This window comes from Sycon ciliatum, chromosome 1 (assembly GCF_964019385.1).
Source record: "Sycon ciliatum chromosome 1, ocSycCili1.1, whole genome shotgun sequence".
Lineage (NCBI taxonomy): Eukaryota > Metazoa > Porifera > Calcarea > Leucosolenida > Sycettidae > Sycon > Sycon ciliatum.
In genome coordinates, this window is record NC_088643.1 from 10,496,245 (window position 1) to 10,517,978 (window position 21,734).

The 21,734-nt window shown below is 48.3% G+C and overlaps 1 protein-coding gene across 1 annotated transcript; it reads left to right on the forward strand.

Annotated features, from left to right (window-relative positions):
- LOC135812921 (uncharacterized) lies at positions 1 to 6,697 on the forward strand. Its single transcript, XM_065326141.1, has 3 exons — positions 1 to 514; positions 1,311 to 1,442; positions 5,791 to 6,697. The coding sequence occupies exons 1-3, from the start codon at positions 274 to 276 to the stop codon at positions 6,093 to 6,095; spliced, it is 678 nt and encodes a 225-aa protein (XP_065182213.1). The 5' UTR covers positions 1 to 273; the 3' UTR covers positions 6,096 to 6,697.
- The last annotated feature ends 15,037 nt before the right edge of the window (positions 6,698 to 21,734 follow it).

Here is a 21,734-nt window from a genome sequence, read left to right on the forward strand (position 1 = left end):
GAGAGTAGAGCCCCGGCCCGGGGCAGGCTAGATATCCACCAAACCAACACGAAGCTTTACTTACATGTTGTTATGACTGTAGTCTTTTACTTTTTTAGTACATGTACAGACACTCGTGAATAAACAGTATTGTTTTTGTAGGGGCACCCTGGGCAAAGCATTCTTGAAGTCACTACTCGTCCTGTCCAGTTGGTGTGAGTGGGAAGCGAGAGGTAAACAAACCTCAGAGTGCTCTGGAAGAAGGAAGCCGCATCGAGCCGAAAACTCGACACAATGAAATCAGTGACGGGAACCGCTCGCGGCATGGCCGTGGCCGCGCTGGTTTTCACCACGCTGGCGCTCATGGACGGTACGGCCACTCAGCTTCTCCACAGCTGGGCAGACGCCAGCATCAGCGATCCGCTCAGCGACGAAATGGTCAAGCTACTGGACGCGGGGCTCTGGGAGGTGTGCGCCACCGACAGGCTCATGGACATTGCCGAAATTCCGACGCGCTGCTACGCGGTGAATGGAAGTGAGTCAGCTAGAAAAATACTTTCAAATAGTTCGCTCAATGGGATGTGCGAACATCACGCACGCGCGCGCGTGTGTGTGTGTGTGCATTTTCACATTCTCAGAGATCAGGGTTTTGTCAAATAACATTAGTCGCCAATAAGAGTGGTTCCTGATTTTCTGCTCATTGCGTCACAAAAGCAGTGGGAAGATGGGCCAACGTGGAGTGAGTGTTGGGGTAGAGCCAACAGAAGATTCGTCATGACGCCGTAGCGAGTAGCAGCGCTGCGAACAATGCACAAGAAACCTACAATGGAACTGTTGCTCACCCAGTACAGGCATAATGCGTTCACTTGCTTAGGGTCCATTCATCAAAAGGTGAGCACCAGGGAGTGGTAAAATACCGGTATTTTACCACTCCCTGGTGAGCACTGGCTCTGGTGCGCTCCCGTGTTTGGTGGTTTTTCGTGATTGCATCGTACACAGTGCAGTGCTGCAAAAAGGTTCAAAAAAGGGTTAAAAAAAAGGCACCTCAACTGGGCTTCGAACCGCACAGTGTAATGTTGCAAGTGGAGTGAAACGGCCTGGATAGTGGATATTCATGGTTTTCCCAATTCTGTGCTTTTGGGGCAAAACCTGGCCGAAATGCTTTTCTTGTTATGTTATTCAGTTTCGGGCTGATGCACATACCAAAGGTCTCCCTTGTCGGTACTTTTACCATACACAAAACCTTTCTTCTGGGGCCATTACACGCCACCATGGAAACTGAATCGAGTGTGACTAATCATTCTCTGCATGCACTGTTCGTTCTTATGCAGCCGATCTCGTGTATGTGAAGGGAGCAAGCCTCGGGAGCCTGCTTCTCGGCCTGCTGGCTTGGATAGCCATCATTGGTGCGTTCACCAGCACAGCCTCTCAGCTACTGGCAGCTACCTTCAGCTTCCTGCAGTGTAAGGATGGGATGCCCCATGTATTAAGATTCTTTATTCCACTCCAAACTGAAAATAAATAAATAATTGGAGATAATTATTACACAAACTCACCGGACTTCTCATAGCCAAAGGTAAGCAGCATGGAATAATATATGGGGAAAAAGATAGGTAGAGAGAGAGAGAGAGAGAGAGAGAGAGAGAGAGAGGGAGGGAGGGAGGGAGGGAGAGAGGGAGAGAGAGAGAGAGAGGGAGAGAGAAAGGTGCATGTACCATCGCAGGCATTAAAGCCCATAGGTATCATAACAACAGGTATTGCAAACGGAGAGCATCAGAAGTTGGCAAAAAATTCAGGCCGGCAAGGCTCATCACTGGGCACAACGGCTCCAATGTGTGCCCACAGAAAGATCAAGCACGAATAACCACAGAAACAACACAGTGTTTCAATTACAAACCAAAGCAAATAACATACAGAGCATAAGAAGACCACCAGGGACAGCGAAGAGCCCTATGCTGTACCCAAAACAGATCTTAGAATGGCCATCGAGCCAAGGATAGCAGCCTGCTGCAGTTCATGAAGGTGCCGCTCTTCTCCACATAGCTGCTTAATGGAGATAGCCGCTTCCTTCGTCAGGCCACCAAGAGCACCAACTATGATGGGCACGACGGACACAGCCTCTTGCTGCCAAATTTGCCTAGTTTCCACAACGAGGGGCAAGTACTTTGCTCTTTTCCCAGCATGCTTTAGCGTTACTTTATGATTGAGCTGCGCACTGGCATCAATAAGCAGGACTGACCTGCCATCATCCCCCACAAGATCCGGCCGATTTGCTCCAAACACCCTGTCTGTAGGGATTGGCATTTCCCACATCAACTTATGGCCTTCGCCATCTTTGATGTAGTGTGGCAAGTGGCCCGGGGAGCAGGAGATACCAGTCTGTGACGACGACAGAGTGCCCGGTGGACGATATCAGCAAGACGATTGTGGCGAGTAATGTATGCCGCCGGCGCCAAAATGGGGCAACATGCCAACATATGGTCAACAGTCCCTCCCCCCCCCCCCCCCGCCCCCGGACCTCCACGCAAAAGTCACACATCAACCACAGCAGAAATGTTGCCAATAACCGACCTCTGGTAGTTCCGTGTGTTAACCACCTGAACCTGAGCTGCAAATACGGATGACTCAGCAGATTGACACAATGTGTGAGACTTTAAGAACTTGAACGAGAGAGGCATGCCCAGTACACCATCACTCTGCTGCCAATAGCGACCATGCAGGGGCTTCTGGCACAGAGAAGCTTGGGTGGTGGTTGTTAGAGCAGACTTAACAACATCAGTTGTTGCATCTCCGATGTCCGGGATGTTGAAACGCTCCGTAGCTGTGGCTGCCCGGGAGATTATCGACTTTGTAGGTGGGAAATTTTCATGATGCGTGTGCAGAGCAGCAATCAGCTGCAGGTCAGAGTGCGCCTGGAGATGCCCTAGACAGGCGGATGTACTTCCTCGCCAGCAGGTGCTCAACCGACCAATATTACTATTATTATCAGCTTTTTCGCGCCAATTGGAATGAAGAATTAGGTACAGGTGGGGTCAATGAGGTGCACATACGTACATAACTGCAGAATGAACAATGCAGAAAATATTTTTTTTTAAACAGTCCTAAAAACATGCGAACTGCCAACGAGTCAACAATTGCCATTTATAGGTAAAACCAAGGAATCCTGGGCAGAGACAGGGCCGTTGCAGAACCATTTTGCTTTTTGTAATCACATGCACGCACGCGCACACGCACAAACACCCCCATACCCCCCCTCCCCCTAAACACACAAACACCCCCCCCCCCACCACACACACACAAACACCCCCCACACACAAACACCCCCAAACCCACAAACACCCCACACTCACAAACACCCCCACCCCCACACACAAACACTCCCCCCCCCCACAGCCCCACACAAACACCCCCACACCCCCACGCAAACACCCCCCCCCCCACACACACACACAAACACCCCCCCCCCCACACACACAAACACCCCCCCACACACACACACAAACACCCCCCCCCCCAAACACACACAAACACCCCCAGACACACACACAAACACACCCACACACAAACACACCCACACACAAACACACCCACACACAAACACCCCCCCCCCCCCCACACACACACAAACACCCCCACACCCACACACAAACACCCCCCACACCCAAACACAAACACCCCCCCCCCCCCCCCCCACACCCACACACAAACACCCCCACACCCCCACACAAACACCCCCCCCCCCCCCCCACACACACAAACACCCCCCCCCCCCCACACACAAACACCCCCCCCACACAAACACCCCCCCCCCCCCACACACACAAACACCCCCCCCCCCCCCCCAAACACACACAAACACCCCCAGACACACACACAAACACACCCACACACAAACACCCCCCCCCCCCCCCACACACAAACACCCCCACACACAAACACCCCCACACCCACACACAAACATCCCCACACCCAAACACAAACACCCCCTCCCCCCCCCCCCCCCACACCCACACACAGAGAGACATATGCACACACTGTGTGCATGTGTATAATAATAATTGAGCCGCACCATGACAAAAAAGGGTGCTTATGGCAAAATTTCACAAACTGAGTTATGGATGCAGCGCAATGGCTGAATTCTCACTGCTTCTGTTGCAAAAAAAACGCATTCAAAAAGCTTGATAAATCGCAACGAAAACTAATCGAATTCAAAAAGAAGATGTGTACTCTCAATGATGCACACTCAACTTTCAAACGAGTTTTTCTCAGTTTGATGTCGCGTGCCATAAGCACCCTTTTGCCGTGTCGCGGCTCAATTATCAATTCAATAATGTGTTCCGAGAACAAAATAAAGTGCTAAAATAGAAAAAGGGAAGGTGAGACAATAGAAGTGAAGTGAGAGCTAAGTGCAACGGGGGGGGGGGGGGTTGAGAAACTAACTGTAACGCTAGAACTGTGTAGTGAGACAAACAATGATGCTGTGCACCTACGAAAACAATCTTTTAAAACGCAACTACATGTTTCTTCTGCTTACAAAGATCAGGCTTATGCAAACGAATACAAACAGCCTCAAGTACTTTCAACTGACTAGCATACCGTGCACGACAAAGAAGAGAAAAACTAAAATCATCATACACCTGCAGACACTAAGGGTAAGGGTCTGAAGGTATGCTAGTCAGATGAAATTACTTGAGGCTGTTTGTATTCGTTTGCATAAGCCTGATCTTATAATTATATCTTATACCACCATGTTGTCGGCATCTTTGTAAGCAGAAGAAACATGTAGTTGCGTTAAGATTGTTTTCGTAGGTGCACAGCATCATTGTTTGTCTCACTACACAGTTCTAGCGTTACAGTTAGTTTCTCAACCACCCCCCCCCCCCCCCCCCCCCCCGTTGCACTTAGCTCTCACTTCACTTATATTGTCTCACCTTCCCTTATTCTAGTTTAGCACTTTATAATAATTATCATTTGCACATTTTTTTCGCATTAGCAAAACAGGATGACACAAAGTCATTAGACATCATCTCTAGGTTCTTATGAAGATGTTGTCAGCCACTGCTGCTGTCCTGACATGATTTTGATGGTGAAGAAAATCATGGACTAAACCGTGAAAGCCAGTCAATGAGCAGCATTTAGCTCTGAAAAACGGACGTGGAGAATAACGTTAGACATGAATAATTGTTATGACTTCTTTGATGATCGATGGATAGGGAAAGAGACAGGTGGGGAGGGGGAGACATAATGCGTCTTTGTGTCTGTCTGTGTGTCTGTGTCTCTCAATTTCAATCTCCATATGAGCTGTGATCAGCAAAAACAGACCTTTAAGTCAATCTTTTCAAAATTGCTTTTGCTGGAAATTGTTTGTTGGTATTTGATGGTCATGTATACAACATTTGAAGCAGGTTGGACAAGAGTAAGTGAGTAACAAAATGAATCGGAAGGATAAAGACTCTAAGTGAAATTACGTGCACTTTATCCAAGAAAGCAATTCTGTGAGGATAAATGTCACTCTACTCCTCTTTACCTGCTCTGTCTGTTTGTCTGCATGTCTGTCTGCCTGTTTTCGCAACAGCTTGATTGTCCACCATGTTGTCGGCATGTTCGTCTGTTTATCTTTCTATCAATCTATCGGCCTGTCTGCCAATTTCTCTCTCCTTCTTGGTCTCTCTCCCTCTTGTGTGTGTGTGTGTGTGTGTGTGTGTGTGTGTATGTATATATATACTCAATCTGCGCTATATATATGTGTGTGTGTTTGTGTGTGTGTGTGTGTGCGCGCGCGCGTGTGCGTATGTGTGGGTGCATGTTCAGGCGCGGCCATGTTGGGAGCCACTGGGCGCTTCACCAATCTGGTGAGCACACACGATGGCCTGTCCTTCCTGCCCAACCTGAAGGGCACGCCAATACTGCTAATAGACGACTTTGGGCCCACCGTATCCTACGGCTATGCGTTCTACTTTGCCTGGTCGTCCGCTGGCCTAGCTCTCATCTCAACGTTGTTCATGGCGTTTGCCGCCTGCGTCTCGGCGCGTGCCAAGCAAGCACCGAATCAGTACCAGCTGGTGGAGGTACTCAAGCCCAACGAGCCAACCCCACCGGGTATTGACCAGGCATGAACAAACAATTGGCATGGTGCTTCCACAGTGTAGCATAGTTGCATTGCCTCTTGCTTCGCCTCTCCCAGCACTAACCAACAATGTAAACTACGACTTTGCCTCGCATACACTTGTAGAGCTAAGGTCGGCCCGCACCTATCCTCATCATAGCCAACAAATTTCAAATATATATCATAGCGTTGGTGATGCTGCGGGCTTGGTTTTTTCAACGCTCTCTTCCGCTCTCTGCTGTTCTATCCCTTTGAATTCTGTGCATAGTGCCATTAGTGGCATTGGCCAAGATCAATTTTTCACATTGGATTCCTAGACCGCAGCAACTCTGGTAGTCTATTTTACTTCATTTACTTGAAACTGCAGGAAATAGCATTAGGAATATTACGTTGTTGCTCCAAACTATACTGTTTTGCCACTGGCCAGTGTTCAAATGCCAGGCCCAGAACCCGCTCCTGAGGGGTGATGCGGGCCCCCGTCTGATCGCCTTCAGGGCCGATGATTTCACCCATGCCCAATTTCAGTGGCATGGAAGGGTGCACTGCACCTCTAGCTCTCCGCTGCATCATAATTATAATTATCAGATCGAGTAATTTTATCTAGTTGACTCAGCTACATGTTCCGCTAGCAACTGTAGTATGATGTGGAATATGTGACAATTTTGATTTTGGAACCCCCCGCACGGAATACAATAATAGTACTCCAGCACAGTTATAAAAGACTTTTCCTAGGGGCTCCCGTAAGAAGACCATAGGTCTGTGCCTGTGGGAAACACCCTAGTAAAATAAAAGTTAATAAATATTAGAACGAGGTCTCTCGTTGTCCAGGAAACGACCAATCAGCGACATTCCCGCCAAGGGCCTTATCAGAGTTTAAAGCCCGCTCAATCGTTATTTTACTACTCTTGATGACGCGTCGAGGGCCTTGGATTAGTTTAAAGCCCGCTGAATATACTCTAAACTGGTGCGTACAACTCTCTGTATGCATTATAGTACGGTGCAGATAATGAACTCTGCATAAAATGTACGGTGTACTACTAAAAGCTACGCATTTCAGAAGTGTGTACGGTTTTTGCCTCCCGTATTCTTTCATCTGTACGAATTTCCTTTGTCAACAGCTTGCGGAAACCTATAAAAACCGAAGATCGAAGTCATTAGAGGTATCGACAAGGGGCTCTCAAATCCCCTAAATAGCTCCGCAAGCTATGAATAAGAATGAAGCTCGCAATAAGAGCCCAGCATTTCATTTGCTTCTATTCTACTTTTAGGAGTCCTAAGTGGTCCTGAGTTACCATAACTTACCAGAAGAAAATATTCTTTCATACCACACCAAGTCTCTCTGCACACAAACCACAAACTAGCCAATATAATGGTACACAAGCATGATGGAAGTGAGATAATGCATATAACCTCGTTCTAAAATAGTTAGTGCATGGCAGGGAGGGTCTTATGGCTTGTTTGTGCCCTTCAGGGTAGCCCTCGGGCCTACGGCCCTCATGCTAACCTGTCGGGCACTAACAAGCCATAAGGCCCTCCCTGCCATGCACTAACCTATAAATAATAATAAAACTCGGATTTTAGAGTCAAGGTTTAAAATTAAAAGAAAGCCAGGGACCAAAATGTTACATGTTACCGTGATCTTGCTTATAACTGTTAGTGTTGGACACAACCCCCCGCGGATAACATGTAACATTTTGGTCCTTTCTTTTAATTTTAGAACGAGGTCTGTCTCGTTGTCCAGGAAACGGCCAATCAGCGACATTCTCGCCAAGGGCCTTATCAGAGTTTAAAGCCCGCTCAATCGTTATTTTACTACTCTTGATGACGCGTCGAGGGCCTTGGATTAGTTTAAAGCCCGCTGAATATACTCTAAACTGGTGCGTACAACTCCCTGTATGCATTATAGCACGGTGCAGATAATGAACTCTGCATAAAATGTACGGTGTACTACTAAAAGCTACGCATTTCAGAAGTGTGTACGGTTTTTGCCTCCCGTATTCTTTCATCTGTACGAATTTCCTTTGTCAACAGCTTGCGGAAACCTATAAAAACCGAAGATCAAAGTCATTAGAGGTATCGACAAGGGGCTCTCAAAGCCCCTAAATAGCTCCACAAGCTATGAAAAAGAATGAAGCTCGCAATAAGAGCCCAGCATTTCGTTTGCTTCTATTCTACTTTTAGTAGTCCTAAGTGGTGCTGAGTTACCATAACTTACCAGAAGAAAATATTCTTTCATTCCACACCAAGTCTCTCTGCACACAGACCACAAAACTACCCAATATAATGGTACACAAGCATAATGGAAGTGAGATAATGCATGTAACCTCGTTCTAAAATAGTTAGTGCATGGCAGGGAGGGTCTTATGGCTTGTTTGTGCCCTTCAGGGTAGCCCTCGGGCCTACGGCCCTCAGGCTAACCTGTCGGGCACTAACAAGCCATAAGGCCCTCCCTGCCATGCACTAACCTATAATCAGTTATAAAAAGGTTTTAAAACATCCCTGGTTCGAGTCCTGGTACATGGTGGTGACAGTCAATTTTTTCTTCAGTCTTTTCCCGTTTGCGTCTTTCCCGCAAACCAGTGAATGTTTTAAAACAGATTCATCTTTTCATGTTACTAGTTTCTGCTTCTGGAAGAGCTCCTAATATGTGAATGTGTATTGCAAGTGGGTATAGCGGTGCAGCAACATTGCAGGTAGGCACAGGACTCAGAGGAGGGCAATAATGTTGCATGTGGAATGGATATAGCAGTTCTCAAGAGCCAAAATTTGATATTGCATTTTTCTTAAAAAAAAACACGGGAACAACATGTTACGTTTGTAGGTCGGCGACCATGGATGACTCAACAGCTTCTTTGCAGCATTAAACTCAAGCATCAGCTCCACCGTCAGTGTCTCAGAACTCGCAGCGCCGAGAATTCGCTCACGTTCGTTACTCAACGCAATAGGACCACAACACAACTGAGAGAAGCTAAATCCGCCTTTGTATCCACTACCGCGCAAGGCGACGTAACTGGTGTCCCGCAGCGAAACCCGTGCAAGTTAAAGGGGAAGTTTTCATTTCATTTATTTAGACTTTATTTGAAGGATTCTCCAAAAGTAAATGGATACTTATCGGGAGAGTTTCCTGGAAGGGTGGATGAGACGAAAGGGAAGTGAAAAGGGAGAAGGGAAAATAGTACTTAGCAGAAACACTGCTCAGGGAAAACTACAGGTAAAACCACCAGGGAGAAACAAAATACATGACGAGAGCTAGATACGAAAATCAGGAATTCCAGTGGTGGAGAATTTGTACGTTAAATAATAGTCCTTCAGGAGAAACCGAAACTTAGCAGAAGATCGCTCCCTGCGTAGGCTCTCAGGAAGCTTGTTCCGGCAGACAACTGATAAACCGAAAAGAGGAGATTTAAAGAAATGAGTTCCAGAACGAGGAAAAACGATAGAGGAAGGGTGACGGCAGCTGCTGGAGATGGTGAAACTAAACTGGCTCAGTAGTGCTGGAAATTGGTAGAGTCATGGTGAAAATGAACTAGAGAGAGAATTTGACGACGCCATTGGAGCGATTCCCATTCACACAGATGATTCAGAACATTCTTGGATGTTGTCCAAGTAGGAAGCTGTCGGGTCTTACGCATTAGGTAGGATCGGGCAGCAGTAGCTTGTAGTCGATCCAATGTGCAGGATTGCGTAGACGACATGGCGAACAGCCAAACAGGGACAGCATACTCCAGTAAGGGTCTCACGTAACATTTATACAGTAAATTGATGGTTGGTGCGGGGAGACAACGGGTCATGTGGCATAATAGAAATACTCTACTGCGATACTTACAAGTGATTTTAGTAATATGGTCAGAGAAACTAAGGTTTGGGGAAAGGGTAATACCAAGGTGACAGTGCCTGTCAGCCGTCGTAACCTCAGTGTCATCCATTTTGAAGGGGTGGGCAGGGAGTCACAGCATGTTTCCGAAAGGACACATGAACACACTCGCTGGTGTTAAACTTCATGGAAGTGGTTCTTGACCATTGAGGCAATGTTCAATATCAGCTTGAAAGCTGGCACGGTGAGCGGGCACTGTGCATCGATTTTTCGAGTAGGGTCCAGAAGAAAGACAATTTGATATCGGTTCGAATGGCATATCTCTCGCTTCCATACGATCAGCCAAACTTGAGCCAAACTTGCCAAATCGCCAATTGTATACTCACGTTGCCATAGCGACCAGTGCAGTGATGACGTATGGCTTAGCTCCACCACAGAGAAGGTCGATCGCTGCAGAAATTGGTCATTTTCAATTTTCTTATTGTATTCACGATGTGAAAGAAGTGCTGTGTTCAATGCTGTTAGTGCCGTGAACTGTTTATCGGCCTTCTCCTGCACTTCACTAGGCTGACTGTGCCTAGGAAATGTTTTCCTCTAGGAGAAGATGCTTGGTATTCGCCTTCTCTCCTGAGACATTTTCAGCAAACTTTCAAACCTATATATATTTTTTCAAACCTATGACATTATTTCATTCGTCAATCTCCACCACCCGTCGTCTCACCTGGCTTCAGAAGATGTTACGAGAGATAGGAGAGTCGCCAGGAAGCATCACATCCATATTCAGGAAGTGAAAAGAGCAAACGGCATGGTCCTTGGTTGGGGAAATGCTGAACGTCTGATTTGTCCCAACCAAGATTTCAGCATTTTGTTCGTCACTATTTTCGCTTGTCTGCTGAACCAATTGAAAATGACCCATTTCTGCAGTGATCGACCTTCTCTGAGGTGGAGCTAAGCCTTTCATACGTGATCACTGTGCTGGTCGCTATGGCAACGTGAGTATACAATTGACGATTTGGCAAGTTTGGCTTATCGTATGGAAGCGAGAGATATGCCATTCGAACCGATATCAAATTGTCTTTCTTCTGGACCCTACTCAAAAAATCGATGCACTTTGCACGCAGCCATTTGATGTTTTTCTCGTACTTGGCGAGGAGTTTGACTTGCTGCTTGCTGTCATTCTCGGCCAGTAGTGTACTGAATCTGAGGTAGTCGTGATAGGAAAGGAACGAACGAGCCGAACTATACAGACGTTTAAATTGAGACTTAAGGGGGCAGCCTACCCATAAATTTCATATGGCATTCAATTGAACGTAACTTTGGTGTTTCTCAGTGGATTTGAGTGAAATTTTGACCACACACTCCTGCCACTATGCTGGCCCTCAGGACATGATTTACAAGTTCTTGCGCCTCACTGACAGGCTTTCCAGGCCGGAAAAACTCAAATTTCCGGCATAGTGCCACGGTGTGCGAGCCACCCAGGAGCCAAACAAATGCATTTACAATTTTTTCACATTTTCGTGCCCATTCTGTCCGTGCCCGGGACCCAAACCTAAAACAAGTCCAGAAGCAGCCATGGGGGGTGGGGTAGGGCCCCTCAACGTGGCTGTTATGAACCCTCTAAGATTCTCTAAATTGTCAGGATCGTACGACCACACGGCACGAGGACAACTCTTTTCCTTTACACTGTATATTTCACTTCATCTGATAATTAACAATGAACACTAATAACACCAGCTATTTATAACATGCAAAAACAGCGTACATGCAAAAACATACGCATATAAAACTGGACATAACAGCGTATACAGCAAAACACACACAGCGCATATAGCGTATGCCATGCAGCAACATCAGCGGTACGGCGGAGTCGAAATACAACATTTCAACGAATACAATGCCATAAGCGCGAAGGCCTTTCCCAATTGAGAACTGGTGGTTTACAACATTCTCCCCACCAAAGGGCTTCTCACCGCCGTACAACAATGCACACAAGTCAAAAACGATCCGGGGCTCTGACTACGCGCCCAGAACGCGTCATCTCCTGCTGCCGTGGCGGTGGTAACGGTGCTGACGGTTCATACGCTGGCTGCTGAGGGACGATAGCAGGTTGAGCGGTATCGGCAAGCACAGGGGCCACGTCCTGTGACGATACTTCTAATGGCACTAACCTTTGGATCGGCCTCAACAGGGTACTGGTACTCAACTTAACCTTGGCAACACGACGCTTACCATCTCGACCAGGGAATAACTCGATGATCCGTCCCAAACGCCAGAACTGTTTGCGCTTGGTATCATCGAGAACAATGACAACATCACCCATAGCTAAAGGGCGCGACATGGTCTGTTGGTGCTTGTTCAGTTGACTTAGGTACTCCACCTCCCAACGATTCTTGACATGCTCCAGTGTCCGACTGAGGTAACGCAATCTCGATGACATCTGCGCAGCGTCCAGGGTACCTGCTGGCTTCTCTGCCGACATCCAGATGTTACCCATCATCATTGCAGGGGTTACTGGTGGCTCATCCAGGCTATCAGACACATAAGTTAGCGGACGACTATTCACCACTGCTTCAACCTCATACAAGAGGGTCTCAAGCTCCTGGACCTTCAGAAACGCTGTTCCCATTACCTTTTTCAAGGCACTCTTCACTGTACCAACCATTCTCTCATAGAAGCCTCCATGCCATGGTGCAGCTGGAGGATTGAACATCCATGGCACACTCAGTTTGTCAGATGCCGCCTTGAACGTTGTAGCGTTGTCAGACCTGATCCGAGACGGCAAACTACGTCTCGCGACAAACTTCCGAAATGCTATCAAGAATGACTCAGTACTTAAACTATCGACCACCTCCAAGTGAACTGCTCTGGTGGTGGCACACACAAACAATGCTATCCATACCTTCGGAGATGACTCACCACGGCGCACGTACAACGGACCAGCATAGTCGATGCCGGTAGTTGCGAACGGCCTCTCGTGAACAACTCGGTCTTCTGGCAGCGGCGGGCAGACTTCTGAGGCAGCCTTAGCCTTGTAGCGGCGGCATGTAACACATCGCTGAGTAATGTTGCGTAGCGCTCGTCGACCACCGATAATCCAGAATTTCTGACGGATGAACGACAAGACTCCTTCTACACCTTGGTGCATCCTTTCAACATGCATTTTCTCCAACAGCAACTCGGTCAAATGATGTTTGCCTAACAGGACTGGGTGTTTGGCTCCATACGCCAACTCGCTGTGCTGAATTCGTCCCCCGGCTCTGAGCACTCCATGCTCATCCAGAAACGGTGCAAGCTGATACACCTTCGACCCAGGCTTCACTGGTTGACCTTGCTTGATCAGCTCAAGATCCTCAGCGAAACATGCGGCTTGAACGATGCGGTACAATACGTTGTCTGCTGCAAAATAGAGTTCAGCACGAGGCTCAGTGTGCTTCCACTGCAACATCCGAGTCACCATGCCCTGTGCCCTCGACCATTTACTGAATCGGAGCCACCATTCCTTATCAGATTCTCGACTACAGGTGGTGGCTGATACTCGTACTTCTACACTGGACTCATCTGTAGCTGCGGTTGAGGGTGCGGTGGGCCAGTCATTGGGCTCCGTGATCCAGGTTGGTCCGCCCCTCCAGAACGGACTACGGATCTGCTGTGCACTACTCCCACGCGACGGTAAATCTGCTGGGTTGTGAAGGCCCGGGCAATGGTTCCACACAATGCCGACCTTCTTCGATATCTCTTGGATTTGACTGACGCGGTTAGCGACAAATGTTTTCCATTTGTACGATGGATTACTGATCCAATGAACGGTAGTGAGACTGTCAGTCCAGCCATAGACTTGCGTGACGGTCACACGCAGCTCCTTCACCACAAACTCAGCGTAGCGAGCCGCTAGACATACTGCTTGTAACTCAAGGCGGGCTAACGTGGGCGGAGACACGGGTGCCACTTTGGCCTTGGCAAATACCAAGTGCGACTGTCCATTGACGACTGCATACAAACAACATCCAAACGCTTTCTCACTGGCATCGGCGAAGGCATGAAGCGCAATCGGCGTGTCAAGATTGCAGCAAATCCAACGTGGTATGTCAATGCTCACCACTTCGGCCAACTCTCCCCACCATTGCGCACATGCGGCTGAGATGCCATCAGGCAACTTATCATCCCAGTCGCCTCCGACTTTCCAGGCTTGCTGTAGCAGTATCTTTCCCGGCACAACTGCCGGTGCTGCTAGACCTAGCGGATCAAACACTGACGCAACACACTTGAGGAGGGATCGCCGGGTCCAAACAGACGGCCTATCGGACTCGCCTAGCGCTGCTATGCTGAGCAAGTCATCACTGGTTTTCCATTTCAGACCGAGGACTTTATCTCCGGCCTCTGGATCGCACGGGATTTCGTTGCCTCGCCACTTGCGTAACTCCATGCCAGCATCCGTAAGCACACGCACGCTGAACTCTTGCATCTCCTTGGCTTCCGAGGCATTTGAGACACTAGAGACCAAATCGTCAACGTAGAAACTCGTTAGCAAGAGATCAATACGATCTCGCTCTTTGGCTGCAGACAACGCCCGTAGCTCCTTCAAGTGATGCTGAATCACCGCAGTAAGCATGTATGGCGAGCAGTTTACACCAAATGGCAGTTTCGTTAGCCTCCAGGTTAACAGTTCATCGCTGTCGCTTCGACCGGGCCACAAGAAACGCAGGTACGGACGGTCTTCGGGATTAACCGCGACCATGAAGAAAGCCTTGCGTATGTCCGCTTGCAGCGCGCTCTTATATTCACGGAACCGTAATAGCATACCTGCGAGACTCGGCAATAGCGACGGTCCAGGGTCAACCATGTCGTTCAACGACTTGCCATCTGGAGCCGTCGCCGAGGCATTGAACACCACTCTTAACTTCGTGGTTGCAGCGTGCTCGCGGAATACACCATGATGCGGTACATAGTACCCGGCATCGCTCTCACATGGCTCCAGCTCAATTGCTCCAAGCTCGCGGTACTCCCTGATCAGCACATCATCATAGAGCGCACGCTTCCCATTCCTCTTCAGCTTTTCAAGAAGCCGCGTTGCGATGACTCTAGCTTGAGCATAGTTATCCGTTGGGCGACGCTCATTTCGCCACAAGAGACCCACTTGGTACCCGCTGCCCTGGCGACATAGCGGGAAAGATGGCAGGTGCTGATGTTGTTCTGGAGGTTCATCCAACTGCCATAGTTTGTCGATGTGGGCTGTGACACATGACACGGTCACCGGCTGACTGTTTCGACTTGGTGCAGACGCTGGACCAGATAATACATTACCTATCTCTGTGTTCCACACCGTCTCACCATTAACTTCCTTCTTGCTGTGCAGTACCGCGTTGATATAGTCTGCACCAATCAGCATATGTATTCCGTCTGATGTCCCTTGTTGAGGCTTGTCACTCAGCTCTACTCCCCAACTGTGCCACTGCGCAATGGTCTGCGGACTTGCGCACTTCAGGTCCAGCTCTAGCGTTGGTTTCACGAACGCGCGTACCCGAATGCTAGCGGAGCTACCCTGGATCGTGATGGCGTATTTATCCATGCGCTGTTGGATTGGTTCCGCGCCGAACGGCTTCACCTCTACATTTTCAACCCCAACGTGTTCTGCATCGATTGCTGACACCAACGCTGCAGTCACGAATGACGCCTCAGCACCCGAGTCCAGGAACACGCGAACCTTCGCGTTTCGAGTTCTTCCCTCAACTCGTGCCACTCCGGTCATCAGCCGCACACTTGGCGAGTGTAGACAGCACGATCCAACATTCTTCTCCGTTACTATCTCAGTCGGTTTCTCCCGGCTGTAACCTGCTCTATCCCACACATCATGTATTAGCAGGTGGTGTTTCCTCTGGCATTTCGTGCATCTCGAGCCTGACCGACATTCTCTGGCCATATGGCCATACTTAAGGCAGTTCCAGCAGAGTCTCTCTCGCTGCAGAAAACCCTTTCTCCCTTCCTGTGGCAGCGACTTTAGCTGCTTCTCTGCATCTGCGACCGATATCGCCATGCACTGTGCCGACGCCGTGGGCCTTGGCACGGATCGTTCTACTGGCTTCCTGGCAGTATCACCCTGTCGTCCGTGCGCGACCTGGTAAGACGCGCCGTGCTCCTGTACCTGGCGCAGAGACATCCCGTAGCACTGCCGTTCGACCAGGTACGTCTTCATCTCAGGTCCGCATTGCTCCAAGATTACCTGCTTTGCCATTGCTTGCAGCACCGGGGCCATTTTACCTATATCGGCGCTATACTTGGTGTCCACCTCGCCATCTTCTGGCATGGCGAGTGTGGCCCACACCTCTACCTCTCGGCAAACACGGACAACGTATTGGTGGAACGACTCATCTGACCGCTGCTTGCCTGTCAGCAATGTCTTCCGCGCTTTATCCGGAGTCTTTCCGAGCGAGGCAAGCAACTCTCGTTTTGCTTCCTCGTAATTATTGCATCCAATACATATCCTCTCCGCTTTGCTACCCGCTAGCGCGATGCGCAGTCGCAGCAGCCATTCGCTTTCTTTGAACTCGTTCTTGGAACAGATGTCCTCGAACAGGTCAAGATAACGCTCCAATGGCTGCGTTCCATCATATGAGGGGATTTTCATCAGCGGTTGACGCCCACCGCTGTGACTGGGAGATTCCTCTGTACCTCCCATCGCGGCTTTACCCTCACCCTCATGCGCATTGTCGATGCGCTCGTTAATCTCCTTTAGTGTTTTGGCAAACTCGGTGCGGAGAGCCTCCTCTCGCCGTCTGGCACTGCGCTCCTCACGCTCCGCGTACTGTTGGAGCCTCTGCTCCACATGTACCTTCAACCACTCGCCTTCTAATCCTAACCGCTCTCCATTGTCGATAAAGCTGGCTTCCAAATTGTTCCATAGTTCCTCTGCCATGCTCGCTCCTATCCTGGCGTGGTCGCCAAATGTTATGAACCCTCTAAGATTCTCTAAATTGTCAGGATCGTACGACCACACGGCACGAGGACAACTCTTTTCCTTTTCACTGTATATTTCACTTCATCTGATAATTAACAATGAACACTAATAACACCAGCTATTTATAGCATGCAAAAACAGCGTACATGCAAAAACATACGCATATAAAACTGGACATAACAGCGTATACAGCAAAACACACACAGCGCATATAGCGTATGCCATGCAGCAACATCAGCGGTACGGCGGAGTCGAAATACAACATTTCAACAAATACAATGCCATAAGCGCGAAGGCCTTTCCCAATTGAGAACTGGTGGTTTACAACAGTGGCCCTGGAATCTGTCACAACGGAACGAGTGGGCGTTCTCTCACGGACTAGGCCTTGACGGATTATGCTAATATTTTCGTGAAATTATGCTTTTCGCATTGCTGAAAAAATTGCAGAATTATGCTATTTTTATGCTAAAAGTTACCATATTATGCCGCATTATGCTCACATATGCTGCTAATGCATAATGGTGCTGTGCAAAATAACAAAGGAATTTTTTTGTAGAGGGCGTTGTACTGTAGTAGCAAAAGTTCAACGGGGTCAACGCATCGTCCGACCTAGCTACGACCATCACTGATTGTAGTGGACTGGACATAATGAGTCGTAAACCTACATGACTGTACAACTTCCTAGTGCATCTACTTGTACTTGTACTTGTAGAACATGTACAACTGTATGGAATTATTTGATGCGAACAGGCGGATTATTACAATTTTATGCGATTCGTATGCAATTTGCCTCGAATTATGCGATTATTCGATTTTGGTAGGAATTATGCGAAAAATTATGCTAGCATAATCCGTCAAGGCCTATCACGGACTCCCACAGACCCAAGTCAATTTTTGAATTTTTTTAGGTTTAGCACGTGCTACGAGGTCGTACCTTTGATACAACATCCAGTGCTGGGACCTCCACAGCAAGCCATTTCCACAGCGCTGCACACCAAATCCAGGATGCCCTCAGAAACCGGCAAAGACTGACACTCACGTTTCACTACTGCCTAGTACTGAATCCTACCTGACTTCTTGACACGACTCAAACTTGCCAAAGTCACTAAATCAACGTCAACTACAATAATCAAGCCACATATCTGCAACGTCACGAGGGTGCTGGCAAAAGTCCTGCTGCACGGCGGCGGGCTTCGCCCGCCGCCGTGCAGCCCAATACGTGGTTTTTTAACGTGATTTTTTGGACTTTTTTGGACTTGGGGCAAAATTCTGCACACTTTCGCGTGTTTCCATAATACGACAAGTTGCGCACGGTCTGCTCACATTCAAATACAGTGCTGCCAACAAATGACAGCATGCAACAAAAAAATCTTTCCTTGCAAGGGCACATTTTCGGCCATAACTCTTGAACGGCTGGTCAGATAGGGACACAATTTTCAGAGAATTTGCAGCTATTCATGCTCTTTCAACTGACGTAGCACTCAATATGAATTTATTTATTTATTTTTTATTTATTTCACCTTCCCGTGGCCAGAGAATATAGGCCAATATGGAGGGAGGGGGGCGGTAGCCAGCCATGGCAGTAAACAAAAACAAAGCAAAAATAAATAAATATTACACATTACTGGAGGCAAAGAGAAACAAATGTGGATGAAGAACTAGCAGTTATTAGAACACGAGCTTCATGTTGCCCTTGAAATCCTTTAGCGTACAAGACGATTTTACTGATAGAGGCAGGGCCAGCCAGAGGGAATAGGCAGCAAAAAACGGAGATCTGGTATAAGCTGAGGTTCGGGCTTTAGGTAAAGTGCAGGGATTGCGCGTAGGACGAGTGGGAAGAAACCAGTTATATTTACGCAAGTGTGGCGGGGCTTTGTCAAGACGAATAGAATGAACAACAATACACAGTTTTCGATCCGCTTGACTAGAGACAGGGAAGGTGCTAAACATATCATACAGCTCGGCAGAAGGAAAGTATGATGGTTTGCGGAAAAGGACTTTGAGTATCCTCTTATTGTGGACTTCCAGGGTACTCATTAACGATTTACTAAGTAGGGATGACCAGGCGGTTGAGCAATAGAGAAAAATGGGGAGAATATAGCAATGATAAAAAAGTCGAATGCATTCAAGCGGTAGGTGTGAGCAGTGAGACACGAGGTAGCCAACAGCTTTACTGACTTTGCTACAGATATAGTCGACATGTCTACTAAACGATAAGTCTGAGTCAATGACCAAACCAAGATGTTTGTGTTGTTTTACCACTGTGAGGTCTGTGAAGGATCCGGGAAGAGTGAATGCATAGGTTGGCTCTGAGTTCGGCAGGAATAATATCTCAGTCTTGGCGATATTAGGTCTTAGTCTCCAGGTAGTCATCCACTGATGGACTTCGTTGATACCGCGCTGGAGACTGTCTCGCAGCCTGTCTAGACACTCATTGAACCGGAGCAGTGCAGTATCGTCAGCAAATAAGGACACACCTTCAACATGACTGGGAAGATCATTTATATATACTAGGAAAAGGAGGGGCCCTAGGATGGATCCCTGGGGCACTCCGGACAGAACAGGTGAAGCATCTGAGAGAGTTCCACCTACAAAGACAACTTGCGTTCTGTCGGATAGGTAGTCTGTAATCCACTCCAGCGCTGAGTCACACACACCGAAAACTTTGGAAAGTTTAGCAAGTAATGCACGGTGCCACACGGTGTCGAAAGCTTTCTCGAGGTCGAAAAAGCACATGGCAACTTTCCGCCCCATATGACGATGGTCGGCAATGTTTTGGATCAGCTTGGTGAGCTGTAGAGCGGTCGAGTCACCACAACGAAACCCAGATTGCGCGGGATCCAGAGCAGGAGAAATATGATTATACAATTGATTGAAGAAGAGCCGTTCGCAAAGTTTGGAAATACAGGACAGGAGGGAAATTGGGCGATAGTTACTAGCTTGAGATTTGCTGCCTTTGCACTTGTAAATAGGCACAATTTTAGCCAGTTTCCAGTCAGTAGGGAACTTGCCTGTGGTAAAGGAGAGGTTAAATAGGCGGCTAAGTGGAAAAGAAATCGCAGGAGCTAGCTTCTTTATCATATTGTTCGTGATACCGTCTAGCCCTGGCGCTTTCCCAGATTTCAGGTTTGAGATGGCTTTACGAACATCTGCTGTAGTGATATGAACGCGGGTGAATTGGCGAGTAAGACGAGTGTCATATTGGAGAGGGGGTATTACTAAACGTGGGTCATCAGGCACCGCGACAGAGGTAAACTGCTTGTTGAGGATGGTTGCTTTTTGGAAGCTGTCGGACACCAGCAGCCCATCAGGGCTTGCAATGTCAGGGATGCCAGGTTTTACTTTGTGCGATCGCTGACTGCGGACAAACTGGTGAAGCGCAGTGCTGCCTGAGGTAAGTGTTGTTTTGATTGAACGAATGTACTGGCAGTGGCACCAGCGGGAGAGATGTCTCACCTGGTTCCGCTGTGCCTTATATGCTGATAGGTTGTAGTCCGTAGGGAATTTCTTGGAGAGGCTGAATAGGTCACGCTTCAACTTGATAGCCTTGCGTAGTTCAGTGGAAACCCATGGATGATATTTGCGTGTAGACCCTGGGGTTGAGGGAGTTCGATTTGGTTTGCGGGAGCTATGAAGGGGAACATACTTGGACAGCACAGTCTGCAGGACACTGTGCAGGTTACTAAGTGCACTGTCCACGTCTGAGGATATTAATGAGTTCCAAGGTACTGAGTCTAAGTCTGCATTGACCGCCTCCCACACAGCAGGTGTGACGTGTCGGAGATCGAAAGACATAGGGTTAGGCTCCTGAGCTTGAGACGTTATTTCGCGGGGAGACTGAGGCAGGGGGATGTCGAACTGGCAGTACACAATGGCATGGTCTGAGGCGCCCAGAGGGCAGTCAGTTTCGACGCAAGACGAGAGATTGGCACGGTTACTAAATACCAAATCCAAGCAGGCTTGGACACCAGATGGTGACGTGTATGTACATGTGTTGACGAGTTGGTGAAGACCAAATGGACTGAGCGTGCGATACAATTCAGCAAGGGCAGTATTGGTGGAATCTGTCGAACACCATGACGTGTGCTTGCTGTTAAAATCACCTGTCAAGATAACGTGAGAAGATGAAAGAGGAAGAGTAATGAGTACGTCTTCGAGAGTCTGGCAGTACCTTGCTATATCTGTTGGCTTAGCAGAAGGTGGACGATAACTGCAGCACAGGAGGATCGGCTCAGCTGCAGCCGGATACGGCTGGAGTTGAACCCAAACGGCTTCGCACCCATCGCGAGCTAGATCGGGACGCATGGCAACAGACTTAAACTTATTCTGTCGAACAAGGATAGAGACACCACCATAACCTCTTGCACTTGTCCCGGACTTATTCTCTGCAGGGGGCCTGTCCCTCCAGAAGGTGTCATAACGCGTAATATTAAGTGCAATATTCGGGTCGAGCCAGGTTTCAGTTAGGCAGATTATGTCAGGCTGCCACTCTTCAGCAACAATAGTAAGCTCTGTACACTTATTTATTACAGAACGACAGTTTGTTGATAGAAGTGTGAGCTGGGGTGGTGTAGAATGCTGGTGAGTGGGAAGGGAGTGTCTGGTAGGAAAGAATGGGTGTGCGTGTGGGTTCAGTGAGGAAGGTGGGTGTGGGTCCAATTGCATGGTTTAGTTACTAGCAGACTGATCCAAGGTTGTGCTGTCAGATGCAAATCTCCATTCCCTGATGGAAACTTTGCTTGGCCAGAACTCTTCTTCGAGAACCTGGTCAGTATGCTCAGCCGGAACAACAAGGTGAGCATAAGCAGTACCAAAGTACTTGGACTCCGAAATTGAGCAACTGAGGACGTCAACTGCTTTCTTTTTGCACCACTCCCTGATAG

Coding starts and splice junctions, on each gene's coding strand:
- LOC135812921 (XM_065326141.1), top strand. CDS start 274: ATGAAATCAGTGACGGGAACCGCTCGCGGCATGGCCGTGGCCGCGCTG. Junction 515..1,310: donor CTGCTACGCGGTGAATGGAA/GTGAGTCAGCTA, acceptor GTTCTTATGCAG/CCGATCTCGTGTATGTGAAG. Junction 1,443..5,790: donor TACCTTCAGCTTCCTGCAGT/GTAAGGATGGGA, acceptor GTGCATGTTCAG/GCGCGGCCATGTTGGGAGCC.